Here is a 14,573-nt window from a genome sequence, read left to right as displayed (position 1 = left end):
TAAAAATTTTAAAATATACATATGCAAATATCATCTTACAGTATTAATACTGTTTGTGGCTTAAAAAAATAAAAAGTCAACCAGTCACATTTATGTTTTACATTTGTTAGAAGATAATTTTAAGTCTTTATTGAGTTTGTTACAATATTGTTTCTGTTCTGTTTTGGATTTTTGGCCATAAGGCATGTGGGATCTTAAGCGCCCCAACCAGGGATCGAACTGACACCCCCAGCACTGGATGGTGAAGAGCACCACCAGGGAAGTCCCTGGGATGTGACATTTTTTTAAAAAGAGAATGATAAAATCATACTCACAAATAAAACTGAAACAAGAGTCAAAACTTTTATTCAATGACATTAACTGGTGAGGGAAACAGTAACATGTTACAAGCAGTTTCAGGGAGAATTCAAAGAGACACGTATACAGGGCCATCAAGAAATATTGAGATCAATTAGCTGAAACGGTGCAAAACTGGTCAAAGGCCAGAAATAATCACGAACAATCACCACCGTCACACACATTTCTTTCATTTTTCTAAGACGTTACACGGTTGAAAATCAGCTTAAGACAATCAGTAACAGAGAATACTTGGGTTGGGGGGCCACCCAGTAGGAATACCCCGTGATTATATCATTCTCATTTTTCAATGATGTTCCCAATGCAAAAGGCTGAGGAAGTCTGTTGTTATCCAGTCGCTAAGTTGTGTCCGACTCCTTACAACCCCATGGACTGCAGCGTGCCAGGCTTCTGGAAGAAATCTATTAGAAGGTGTTAATCACCAGCACGTAATGTCCGATAAACTGTTCCCCAAATGGGTTCTTGGTGATACCAAGACTGCATTCTCCAGTCCAATTCTATCTCCACCAAAGAGCGTATTAGAAAAATAAATGATCTTAAAGGAAACGATTTCTCTGAGGTAGAAAATGTTCTCGAACGTGCATATGCACCTCGACGTAAGACGTAGGCTACAACGATGTCCACACCGACAGCAAACAATGGATGTTGCGGTCACGGGCTCTGACCACAGGTCCTGATGTGAATTTCCCACTCAGATTACAAACAGAATGACCACCTCACTTGTAACAGTTGTTACTGCCCTTGAAGACAAAAACGCACTTAAGACTGATACAGTACTTGATGTCTATAAATAGAAATAAATATGTACCTACATATATATACATACAGGCACATACATATATGCATACATATTTTACAGTTGCCAGACAGGGTTGAGAACACCAAAGAAGATAAAGGACGTGAAGCTAAATTATTCAGATTAAATACGATTATTCGAGTGAGAATCTTCCATCTTGTGTTCTGGGCTGGGTCTGCCTTCTGCGTGTCAAGCGAGTTTGCAGCCCATGGAGAGCACGGGCCCGGCCCTCCGCGGGCTGAGAAGGCCTGGAGTTGCAGGCCGGTTCCGGGGCAGGTCTGGGCGTGGGGCTTCCCTCTGGCTCTTCAGGGCATCCCCCGGCCCGCTCCCAGCGGAGCCCGCCGGGGCAGGGGCGGGTGGGCACCGCCTCAGTCGTAGGGAGGCAGGCCGAACAGCTCGGGCTGGAAATCCTGCAGGGAGCCCAGCACGAGGGTGGCCTTGGAGGCCAGGTCTGGGTTCAGCCTTCCGTCGGGGACCATGACCACCTGCATCCCAGCGGCGAGGGCCGCCTCCACCCCGTTGGGTGCATCCTCGAAGACCAGGCACTGCAGGGCAAGGGAGGCAAAAAAAAAAAGAGGGTTGAGTCATCCCAGTCGGTACCCACTCGTCTCGCCTGGGTGGGCAGAGCCCCCGTGGCTGGCGGCTGAGTCCGCCTGTGGGCATGGCCGGAGTTCTGCAGGACCCAGGAAGGGTGTGGATGGGGGTTGCCCGCTTCATCACCCGTGAGGGGCAAGGAGGGGGCTGGCACGCACCCCATCCGAGCGCGGCCCACCCTGGCACTTGACGGCGGGCTGGCCCATCGCTCTCAGCCCCGAAAGCTGGCACAGCTCAGCGGGCAGACCGGGCTCGAGACTCACAAGTTAATTTCACTGGAATCTTTAAGGAGGGGTTCCGTCGGAGCGTCCCAAGCACGAGAGGAGGTTGTGAAGGGTAAGAAGAAAGCACGCGGGTGAGGCATAAAGTGACCTCACCGCCGGCCACGTGTCAGGCACAGTGGGTTGCTCCTTAAACGTCACGCCGGGTCAGTGAGGAGCCCAGCCCCAGGGTGTGCAGAGCACGCCTCGGAACCGCCTGAACCCCAAGACCGAGCACCTGGCGCGGTACCTGTCCTGGCTTGCTCAGACACTGCCTCGAAGCGGGGCGTCTGTATCCCGAGGAGGGGGCGGGTGGTCAGCGAGACTCCTGCGCCGTCCTGCGACCAGCGCCCACGCCAGGTTCAGGGCAGTCCGCGCTCCGAGTGGGAGCCGGAGCCTGCCCGGGGCTGAGCGGGCCGTCAGCCTCACAGCCCTTCCCTCCCGGGAGCACACGTGCCTGCCCAGTCTCCCTGCGCCCCTGGAACTCCACACGGGCCGAGGGAGCGCGCGCGCGTATGTGTGTCCGACTTTCTGTGACTGCAGCCCGCCAGGCTCCTCTGTCCGTGGGACTCTCAGGCAAGAACACGGGAGCGGGCTGCCCTCCTCCAGGGCTCTGCCCGCCCAGGGACTGGCCCGCGTCCCTGCGCTGCAGACGGCTTTTTCCCCCGGAGCCCCGGGCAGCCCTGCTGCGGCGCGGCGCACTCTGCACTGCACGTCTGTCTGCGGGGGCCGCGCCGTCAGCAGGGATGCTCCCCGCCTTCCTCGGTGCGCTCCGCCCTGCTGCCTCCACACGCTGGGGGCGGACACCCGCAGCACTCACAGCACACACACAGTACACACAACCCACATGACACACCCGCAACACACACAGCACACCACACCCAACACAAAAAGTACACACCACACCCACAGTACACACAACAACCTACGATACACACAACACACAGCATACACACAACACGCGATATACAACACACCCGCAATACACACCACACCTATATTACACACACTACACACAACACACCCACAGTACACACAACACAGAGCACACCACACACAGTACACACAACCTACTATACAAACAGCATACACAACACACACACGATACACCCGCAGTACACACAACACACGAAACACCCACAACACACGACACACCCACAATATACAACAGTACACACGACACACGACACACAACACACCCACAATACACACAACACACCTGCAATACACACAGCACACAACACAATCTACACAACACACACGACACACAGGTTACACACAACATAACACCCACAATACACAACACACAATACACACAACACACCCATAACACCCGCAATACATACCACACACACAGCACACACACCACACAGTACATACAACACAATACACACCACATACAACACACTCGCAATACACACCACAGTACACACAACCTACGAGACACACAGCACACCTGAAATACACACACCACACCCATATTACACAAAACACACAGTACACACACCACACAGCATACACAACAACCTACGATACACACAACACAGCATACACACAACATACTCAGAATGCACACAACACACCAGCAATACATACATAGTACACACAACACACATGATACACACAACATACAATCCACCCACAATATACACAACACCCAAGATACACACAACACAGCCGCAATACAGACAACACAGCCTCAATACAGAGCACACACAACACAGAATACAGCCACTCATACAACACACACACACCACACCCAGAACACAGAATACACCCAGTCACACACCACACCCCACACCCACAGACATACAGCTCAGAATATACCCACTCACACAAAACACACACCACACCCACAATACACACAACACAGAATACACCCACTCATACACCACACACACGATACACTCACACAGAATACACCCACTCACACAACACACACAACACACAACATAAATATACTCAATACAGACTCATAACACACATACACATAACACACACAGGACAGAATACACTCACACAACACAATACAACACACACAAAACACAACACCCCCACACCCACAATACACACATCACACAATATACCCACTCACACAACACATACACAATACACAACATACAATACAGACAACACAGAATACACTCACACAACACCCAACACAACACACACACACAACACAGACTATGATTGCTTTTGACACCCTAATAACCAGTCACCTAATACCACCCCTCCAGCAGGAATCGGCTTTGTCCTGAAGTTGCAAACATCAACTACCGACCCATGAAAGCATTGGCCCTCCCGTGAGCCGCTGTTCTGACAGCGTCTTCCACTCTAACAAACTTGACTCTGAAGTATTCCAGGTCTGGAGTGTCTTTTCCAACCTGCGCACAGACCACAACAGATACGAAACTTTAACCTATGGGGGTGATGTTTGGAGCTCGGCACCCTTAGCGGGCACCCCAGGACACACTTTCAGGACACTGAGGAGCTCAGTAACCCACACTTTCAGGACACTGAGAGCTCGGCACCCAGAGTGGGCACCCCGGGACACACTTTCAGGACACTGAGGAGCTCAGCACCTGGAGCAGGCACCCCGGGACACACTTTCAGGACACTGAGGAGCTCAGCACCCCATACTCTCAGGACAATGAGGAGCTTGGCACCGGAGCAGGCACCCCGGGACACACTTTCAGGACACTGAGGAGCTCAGCAGCCCACACTTTCAGGACAATGAGGAGCCTGGCACCTGGAGCGGGCACCCCAGGACACACTTCCAAGAGTCTTAGGCAGTGGCTGGTCAGGAACACTCCTCTCACAGCGTGTGTGTGTAACTGGGCGGGTGTGAGGGAGAGGCAGCCCACCCACTACAGTGCCAGGCAGACAGCGGGCACCTGAGCGGCGCCTGTTATATCTGGGGCGGTGGCCAAAGGGCCCTGTTCAGGACTTGGAGCCACACAGGGGAGCACAGAGGCCAGCCGGCACTCTCCTGCCACTGTCCCCGGTGAGGGACCCGCACCGACCGAGGCTCAGAGGTGAGCTGAAGGTCACAGCGGCAGGAGGGCCACAGCGTTTAGGGATGGTGTCCGGGTCTCCAGAATGCAGTGTGGAGCATTCTGGAGCCCTCGCCAAGCTGAGGGCTCAAATATATCTGGATTTCATCTCCTGGAGAACAGATGAGCTTAATTAAACTGTAGCTGGAGGGGTTTAATTTAGAAGGGATGACGTTTGCAACGAACGACTGGGGAGGTGAAGCGAAGTGTTTCAGGGGCTCAGCACCCGGAGGTGGCGACCCTGCTCCTCCAGAGATGCTCAGACTTGGCGAGGGGCCCTGTGGGATGGCCCACGTCCACAAGCTTCACCCGGCTGCTCGTCTGAACCACCAGGGAGTCAGGAGGTCCCTGAAAGACGAGCATCGACAGAACTAAGACGGTCCACTTGCTAGCGATGAAGAATCTTGCTAAGGAAACAGAATCTCTGTGTGATGGTGGTGGATGGAAGGGACAGTGGATGGGATCAGGGAAATCCTTCAGAGGCAACGTGGAGTCTGATGGACGACACAGCCCCTGTTGAGGCAAAGGGGAGTCCAGGCTTTCTGACGAGGAGGGCACTGGGGTCACCGTTACGGAGGAGGGAAGGAGAGCCTGCTTCCTGACAGCCTGGGTTTGAGGGCACTGGGGAGAGCCAGGCAGACAAGACGGGCCTGCCTGTGTCCTGGGGGAGCAGGACTGGGCTGGGTGTGAGCAGGGGGGCTGGGTGTGAGGTGAGGTGGCTGAGTATGAGAGATGGGCTGGGTGTGAGAGAAGAGGGCTGGGTGTGATTAGAGATGGCTGGGCATGCACAGAGGTGTGTGAGTGTGAGCAGAGGTGGGTGAATGTCAGAGGCAAGGGCTGGGTGTGACCACAGATGTCAGGGTGTGAGCATAGCTGTGTGAGTGTCAGAGAAGAGGTCTTGGTGTGAGAGGCAAAGGCTGGGTGTGTTTAGAGATAGCTGGGTGTGAGCACAGGTGTTTGAGTGTCAGAGGCGAGGGCTGGGTTTGAGTAGAGGTGTGTGAGCATCAGAGGAGGTGGGCTGGGTGTGAGAGGTGAGGGCTGGGTGTGATCAGAGATGGCTACGTGTGAGCAGAGGTGTGTGAGCATCAGAGGAGGCAGGCTAGGTGTGATCAGAGGTGCCTGGGTGTGAAAAGAGGTGAGTGTGAGCAGAGGTGGGCGAATGTCAGAGGCAAAGGCTGGGTGTGATCAGAGATGTCTGGGTGTGAGCACAGGTGTGAGAGTGTCACAGGCAAGGGCTGGGTGTGATCAGAGATGGCTGGGTATGAGCAGAGGTGTGTGAGCGTCAGAGAAGGTGGGCTGGGTGTGATCAGAGGTGCCTGGTTATGAGCAGAGGTGTGTGAGCATCACAGGACGTGGGCTGGGTGTGAAATGTGAGGGCTGGGTGTGATCAGATATGGCTGCATGTGAGCAGAGATGTGTCAGAGGAGGTGGGCTGGGTGTGATCAGAGGTGCCTGGGTATGAGCAGAGGTGTATGAGTGTCAGAGGCGAGGGCTGTGTGTGATCAGAGATGGCTAGGTGTGAGGAGAGGTGTGTGAGCGTCAGAGGAGGTGGGCTGGATGTGAGAGGCAAGAGCTAGGTGTGAGCAGAGGTGGCTCCCCCGGCCTTTTGCGGGTTACTGGTAAACCACAGCACTGGCCCAAGGCCCCACTGGTCTCCCGTGTTGAGAGCTGGCCTGCGCCATCAGCCTTGACGATTAGGTGGCTAATGTGTCTGAATACATCCAGTGCTAAAGCCTCTCACCCAGTGGACTTGGAGACGGGGTCCCTGGAAGGCCTTTCAGGTGACTGAGTCCCAAGGGGGCCTCATGAGAGAGGGTGGGGATCCCTCGAAGATGACGGGGAAGTCGTTCTGTCCACCCCGCCCTCCTCGCCCCAGAGGACCGCCCCCGTGAGGACACAGGAGCGAGCAGGACGCCCTGACAAGCGCCCCCTGTGCTGGACCCCAGCCCCAGGACCAGGGGGCACACGTGTCTGCTGCTGCAGCCCCCACAGCCCCCCAGTCTGTGCTCCTGAGCACACTGACCACACACCCCCCGGGGCGACCTTCTCAGGGGAAGAAGCACCTGGGGACGTCCTGCGCCTGCGGTCTGCGCAAAGGAAGCAAGCGCTTCCCGGGTGACGCAGCTCCAGCGGAGCCGACCACACTTCCTCCCACCTGCCTTGGCCGCACTTATCACAGGACGGACCCGCTGAGGGGATTTTCCCTCTCTGCCCGCAGACGCCGTGTACAGACAGCCTGGCGGTTACCATGGGAACTGATACACACGCAAGGAAACGTGTGTTCGTTCGTGCACGCTCAGGTATGTCCGATTCTTTGCAACCCCATGGGCTGCAGCCCGCCAGGCTCCTCTGTCCATGGGATTCTCCAGGGAAGAATACTGGCGTGGGTTGCCATGCCCTCCTCCTCCAGGGGATCTTCCCCACCGGTGAATCAAATCAGAGTCTCCTGCACTGGCAGGCAGGTTCTTTACCACTGAGCCACCTGGCAAGCCCTCACACCACACTGAGCCACGGAACAGCAACAATAACGAACTCAGTAGGAGTTGAACCGGTGTTGTTGCTCTGGTTCAGTGGCCAAGGTGTGTCTGACTGCTCCCGGCCCCATGGACGGCAGCACGCCAGGCCTCTCTGTCTACCAGCATCTCCTGGAGTTTGTCCAAGTTTGCAACCATTCAACTGATCCAGTGTACAACTGATCCAGTGTTTCTCAGGCGTTCTGCTCACTGGCACACCCTAAGAAGTCTTTGCATTCAGCTGTGTTTTTTTTTTTTTAATTTTAATTTACAATACTGTATTGGTTTTGCCATAGATTGACATGAATCCACCACGGGTGTACATGCGTTCCCAAACATGAACCCCCCTCCCACCTCCCTCCCCATAACATCTCTCTGGGTCATCACCATGCACCAGCCCTAAGCATGCTGTATCCTGCGTCAGACATAGACTGGAGATTCGATTTTTACATGATAGTATACATGCTGCAATGCCATTCTCCCAAATCATCCCACCCTCTCCCTCTCCCTCTGAGTCCAAAAGTCCGTTATACACATCTGTGTCTTTTTTGCATTCAGCAGTGTTTTTTTTACCCTATAGGGTTCCTCCCACCCCTTCCCTGCCCATTATACACTAGTCCCAGGTGGCTCAGCTGGTAAAGAATCCACCTGCAATGCGGAAGACCTGGGTTCAACCCCTGGGTCAGGAAGATCCCCTGGAGAAGGGAAAGGCTACCCACTCCAGTATTCTGGCCTGGAGAATTCCATGGGGCCACAGAGTCGGACACGACTGAGCGACGTTCACTCTCACTCATACAAGCAGCAGCTAAGATGGAATTCTGCAGGAACCAGCGAGGGAGAAAGTGGCCGGGTGAAAGGGTATACACTTGATGTGGTCCTGTGGGGAGCCAGGCACACTGAACTGGAAACAAGACCACAGCTGTGCTTTACACACATTCCACAGACAAAACCGGGGTGCAAGAAGAGGTTCTTAGTGCTGGAACTTGAGTGAGATTGCTCCCATGCGTGCATGCTAGGTCGCTTCGGTCGCATCCCACTCTCTGCGCCCCCACGGACTGTAGCCCACCAGGTCCTCTGTCCATGGAATTCTCCAGGCAAGAATACTGGAGTGGGTTGCCATGCCCTCCTCCAGAGGAATCTTCCCATCCTGGGAATCGAACCTGCGTCTCCTGCATTGGCAGGTGGGTCCTTCACCACTAGGCCCACCTGGAAATCCTGACTGCTCCCAGACTAGCAGAGTCGTGTGTGTCTAATACATGTATATGCAGGCACGGCTGTTTAGTTAATTTATCAGAAATCCAAGATACAACCCGTCCTTGTAAAGGTCTGAAGTCCTGTCAGATTTTCATTCTGTGATGGCAGCTTAAGATGGCTGGGTTACATGGACACGCTGTCCTGATGGCCTCATGAGAACTCCTGTCCTCTGAAACGGCCGACATGGGGAGATTTCACAGCCACGTGTAGAGAACCGAGAAAGCCGCTCCGCAGGCATGCTGGCGCAACCACACTACAGGAGCCAGGCATAGAGGAGCTCCTCAGGTGATGCTTCCAGTCAGTAACAAACACTGGCTTCCGGCACATGCCTGCACCAACTTACATCTTGTTTGATGTATGTGTCTGTGCATATGAATCCACAGAACCAGAAGCAACTCACGCCGAACACAGCCAAACAGAAACATCACAGACAGACACAGCGAAGGGCTCCGGTCAGGTGGATGCTCCCTGTGATGGCAAAGATAGATGGGGCAGGGGTGTAGGAAGAGGTTCTTAGTGCTGGAACTTCAGTGAGATTGCTCAAGGGTTCCTGCAAAGGGAGACGGGGCTGCCGCTGGATTTCCCGGCTTGAAATATACCAAACACGATGACTGGTGACACTTGAGGGACTTCCCGGGTAGCTCAGCGGTTAAAGAACCCGCCTGCCAATGCAGGAGACATGGGTTCGATCCCTCAGATGGGAAGATGCCCTGGAGAAGGGAATGGCAACCCACTCCAGTATTGTTGCCTTGGAAAATCCCATGGACAGAGGAGCCTGGGGGGCTACAGTCCATCACGGGGTCCCAAGAGTCAGACTAACACACACACACACACACACAACTATACTGGATGTGAAAATGGAGGTGAACACCCATCCAGGTGAAGTGAGGAAAAGTGTGTGTAGGAGGTATATTTCATATGTCCTGTCCAGGAAGAGTTATGTCTCTCCCATCGTTCCATCTCAGACAGCTGAGAGTGGGTCATTATGTCTTTAAATAATGTAATTACACAGCATTATTCGCTATGCATTCTAGGCCTATGGGCTGTAGGTGGCGCATTTCTTTAAGATTTTTTTTTCATATGGGACCATTTTGAAGGTCTGGTAAACACTGCTTCTGTCTATGTTTTTGTTCTGGGGCCTTCAGGCAGGTAGGAATCTTAGTTCCTCAACCAGGCATCAAACCCACAGACTGGAAGGCTAAGTTCTGGACCACTGGACTGCCAGGGAAGTCCCACGGGAGCCCGTGTCTTCATGGCAACTGGGAGCGCCCAGGCCCGGCCGCCTAAGTCACCCTGCAATCCGAAGGACCACGGGCCGTGGCCTCTGATCTCCGCAGGGCTGCCGGCAGAGCGAGGCGGTGCAGCGGGTCTGGGGGAGATGCGAGGGGACAAGGGCCTCCCGTTCGGGAGGTCACTGACACCAGCCAGCTGGGGAGGGCCTGGGACGTGCCAGTGGCCACAGAGCGTGGGAAGGTGCAGGTGGGATCCAACGTGGGCATCATGGAGTCCGGGAGGCTCCCGGGGCCGGCCCGAGACCAGCTGGTCAGAGGGGGAGCCGGACCAAGGGCTCCTGGAAGGCAGCACTCCCCGAAGCCAAGGGGAAGGTGAGACCTCTCGGGACGGAGGAGGAGTTGAGGGCCTCCAGAAATGCAGAGCTAACTGAGCAGAGGCCTTCCTGCTGGCCAGCCAGACGCTGAATGTCAGGGGAGAGGAAGCAAGAAGGGTTAGGGTTAGGGTTAGGGAGTAAAAAAAAAAAAAAGAAAAACAGGGACTCCCTCGGGGGTAAAGGAGGGCCAGAACACGCCACAGGGGCCCAAGGATTCTTCTGAGCTGAAGACATTTGAGAATCAACAGCAGTGGGAAGAGAGTTTTTTCTAAACCCTCTTTATATTCCTCAAAGCAAAGGCTCCCTGTGTTAAGTGTTACTTGTAGAGTCGTGTCCGACTCTGTGCAACCCATGGACTGTACCGCGCCAGGCTCCTCTGTCCAAAGGATTCTCCAGGCAAGAATACTGGAGTGGGCTGCCATTTCCTCCTCCAGGGGATCTTCCCAACACAGGGATCATACCTGGGTCTCCTATATTGCCGGCAGACTCTTTACCATCTGAATGGGCTTTACCAAGCCCTCGAAGGCTCCCTGAAAAATTCAATTGCACAGAGACTTCCCTAGTGGTGCACTGGTACTGATACTCGGAGCATAGGTTCCATCGCTGGTGGGGGAACTAAGATCCCATACCCCATGCCACGAGCGCAAAAGATTTTTAAAAAATCAGTACATCCATTCCTTCTCTTGTGTTTCCTGCGTAGAGAAGACCTACAGAAAATAAACCCTACACAATTAAGAAAGTGGTAACGGGATCATGTATTTCAATAATTACCTTAAGTGTAAATGAATTAAATGCACCAAGTGAAAAGTGAAATTAGCTTAAATGTAAATGAACTAAACGCACCAGGTGAAAAGTGAAAAGTCGCTCAGTCATGTCCAACTCTGCGACCTCATGGACTATACGGTCCGTGGGATTCTCCAGGCCAGAATCCTGGAGTTGGTAGCCTTTCCCTTCTCCAGGGGATCTTCCCAACCCAGAGACTGAACCCAGGTCTCGTGCACTGCAGGCAGACTCTACGAGCTGAGCCACCAGGGAAGCTGGAGTGGGTAGCCTATCCCTTCTCTAGCAGATTTTCCTGACCCAGGATTCGATCTAGGGTCTCCTGCATTGCAGGCAGATTCTTCACAAACTGAGCTACGTTCCAACCAAAAGACACAGACTTGCCGGGCGCATGAAAACAGGTGCATCGGTTGCGCTTGCTCCATTCCGTGGAGGTGAAGGGGCGCTTGGAGGCATCAAAGGTGCTGAATGCCTACACTCGAGGGGCTTCTTGAGTGCGTGTGTCCACCCCCACTTTCTACATCACTCCCCCCAGACTGTATGTAATTACTTTATATTGTCAGGTTAATCGTCTTCCCATTATGACTTGCAACTGTAATGATCTTTATTTATTTTTTTGTTTGGCTACTGACTGTGAAAACTGATAAACATCTTTCACTATTGCGATTACATAACTATTACTCACTTAACACCACTGTCTCATCATCGGTCAACAGGAAAATAATACGTTTCTGTATCACCAAAACTGTATCACAAAAAACCATTTAATCGAAAAACCTGTAATCGCTTTTTAAAATGCATATGGCTGTCAGAATTAAATTAGAATTTTTTAAAAAATACAAATGCCCAGGTATTGCTTGCTTTTCTCCAAAGCTCCAGATCTGTTTCTGGTGAGCTGCCATGTTTGCAAACAACTGGACTATATGATGATCTTATACTTTTACCCAGTTTGTTTCACTTTTTCTGTTTCACATTCAGTGCTATTTCATTTTTTATGTTTTCCAATTTCTCCATCTCTCTTTTTCTTTTGATGTTCTTTCTCAAGTTTTTATCAAGCATAGTAGAAAAGCTTCAGTATACACATATATAAATAGTGTATTATAATACAATAAATACAATATACTAGTATATAAATACAATATATATTGTAGAAAACTTGGGAATTTTGGCCTAATTGAAAAATTTGACATTTCAATTCCACTCGTTTGACTTAGTATGAATAGAGTGCTAGATTTCTAATTTTTAAATCAAGTACACAGGCAACAGGCAACACAGGTTGTATAGCACAAGCAACTAAAGTCAACATCTTATAATAACCTGCAATGGAAAATAACCTGAAAAATAATACATATGTATATATGTATAACTTAGTCACCTCACTGTGCCCCTGAAACATTGTAAGCCAACTATACCTCAATAAAATATATATATAAAGAAAAAGAAATGCCACTGCCATAAAGCCTCTCCTTAGGATTTTCACAACCCAGGAACAATGACTTTTATGACTAAACGGAGTCTGCACAGGTCAGCACCTGGGTAAGAAATCACCCAAACAGACTTTGCCATACAAGGACTGTATCTCCCATCCGTTCTCCTAAGAGCCCATTTATGTTCCTGAAAGATATCTGTTCTCCCGGAAGTGCCCCTCTTTTTCTCCCCAAGCCCTCTTACGATGGTATATAAACCCCAGCTTCTAAATGCCTCCTTGAATCCTATCTCCTGTGCAGTGCCTTCTTCTTATGCAGAGAGAAATCTGTATTTTCTCTTGCTAACGTCTTCTGTCCATTTAAGTGACACACCCCCGACGGCAAACCTAAGAGTGTACAGGAAAAGGTCCCAGAACATGCCACCAGGACCTGGTTATTACTACATTTTTTACGCACAGAAGGATGATACCCAGACAGCTTGGGAGGAAAGAGTGAAAACAATGAACACTAGCCCTGTGAGGCACTTCCTCCTAGTAAGACTGTGACCAGTGTGTGAACGCAACCCCCCCTCTTATACCACCTGTGCTCTCCTGCTTCCCTATTAGTACTGAGGCACCGAGTTCATTAGGTGATGTGCACACCACCGTCAATTCGCGCTGGCACCGTGGCTCTCTGCAGGGACTTACTAATCGCGTGGCACGCCCTTGAACTGTGAGGCTCACCACCCCCACGCGCTGGCACCTGCACTGCGTCAGAGGCAGAGCAGCAGGACGCGCCCTAAGAGCTCTGTCGTGTCTCCACGGCCTCTCTGCACCCGCTTCCTGGATTCGGGTGCTAAGTCACTCAGTCATGTGCAGCTCTCCGACCCCATGGACTGCAGCCTGCCAGGCTCCTCTGGCCATGGGATTTCCTAAGCAAAAGTACTGCAGTGGGTGGCCAGGCCCTTCTCCCTGGGATCTTCCGGATCCAGGAATCAATCTTACATCTCCTGCATTGACAGGCAGGGTCCTTACCACTGAGCCACCTGGGAAGCCCCTGTATTCCGGAGACAAACTCAAGCACAGAATGATCGGGCTGCAGAGCGCGGCACAACCAGGAGCCTGTCAGCACGGCCCTTCTTACCACAAGAAGCACGTCACCAGGGGAAATCCCAAATGCCTTAGCTATAATTGTCTAGGAGACGGGACAAGAAAGGTTTCCCTCTACAAGACAAAAACACCTGCATGAATAGACGTGGGTGCGGAACGAGGGCAACTGGCAGAGCCACCAGAAGAGCTGGGTTAGGCCCAGGCCACGCGCTCGCTCAGCTTCCTTTGACGCATCTGAAATGAACGCCGTCACGGCGGACAACAGGGCCGTTCGAGCTCCAGCCTGGTGCCTCACCAAGGGAAACTCCTGCCATGCAGGCTGGAGCCCCAACCCCTGCCCACCCTCCACCCCCACCATCCATGGTTTCGCTGCAACTGTCCTCACGCAAAGCCAGCAACATGGTCTCCTTGTCGCTGCCTGCGCACACACTGACAAACCTGCAAACACCGTGTTTCCATGAACAGGGTGCCCAGCAAAGGAAGGGCTGCCTGGAGGTGGAGGCAGGCGGGCAACGGCCTCCTCTTTGAACTCGCACGTCCACACAATTCAGGAGGTGATGGTCCAGCATACTGTCCTCTCAGCTGCCAGGATGGGCTGGAAGACAGTGCTTCTGCTGGGAGCCTCCCGGGAGGAACCAGTCTGCCTCGGGGGCAGGGGTGCGCCTCGCTGCGCCAGGCTGATCAACAGCAACCTGCAGTGGATACAGGAGGTGGCCCTTCTAGAAGCCGCATTATCACCTGAAGGGGTCGATATTAAGTGGGGCAGGAGGGGGGCCAGCTCTTAGGGAAAAGAACCCATCTGTGTGGAACCTGTAGCGGGTCACTGAGCCCGCGGACACGCACAC

General features: G+C 52.6%; 1 protein-coding gene across 1 annotated transcript in view; it reads right to left on the bottom strand.

Moving 5' to 3' along the window:
• Positions 1–373: 373 nt before the first annotated feature.
• Positions 374–14,573, bottom strand: part of PUDP (pseudouridine 5'-phosphatase) — a 64,124-nt gene continuing 49,924 nt past the window's right edge. Inside the window, exon 4 of the mRNA XM_068962616.1 lies at positions 374–1,698. Within this exon, the coding sequence (XP_068818717.1) occupies positions 1,522–1,698 (177 nt within the window). The 3' untranslated portion in view covers positions 374–1,521. The remainder of the gene's footprint in view (positions 1,699–14,573) is intronic.

The sequence above is a fragment of the Capricornis sumatraensis genome, chromosome X (assembly GCF_032405125.1).
Source record: "Capricornis sumatraensis isolate serow.1 chromosome X, serow.2, whole genome shotgun sequence".
In the NCBI taxonomy this organism is placed as follows: domain Eukaryota; kingdom Metazoa; phylum Chordata; class Mammalia; order Artiodactyla; family Bovidae; genus Capricornis; species Capricornis sumatraensis.
This window is presented reverse-complemented; position numbering and strand designations above follow the sequence as displayed.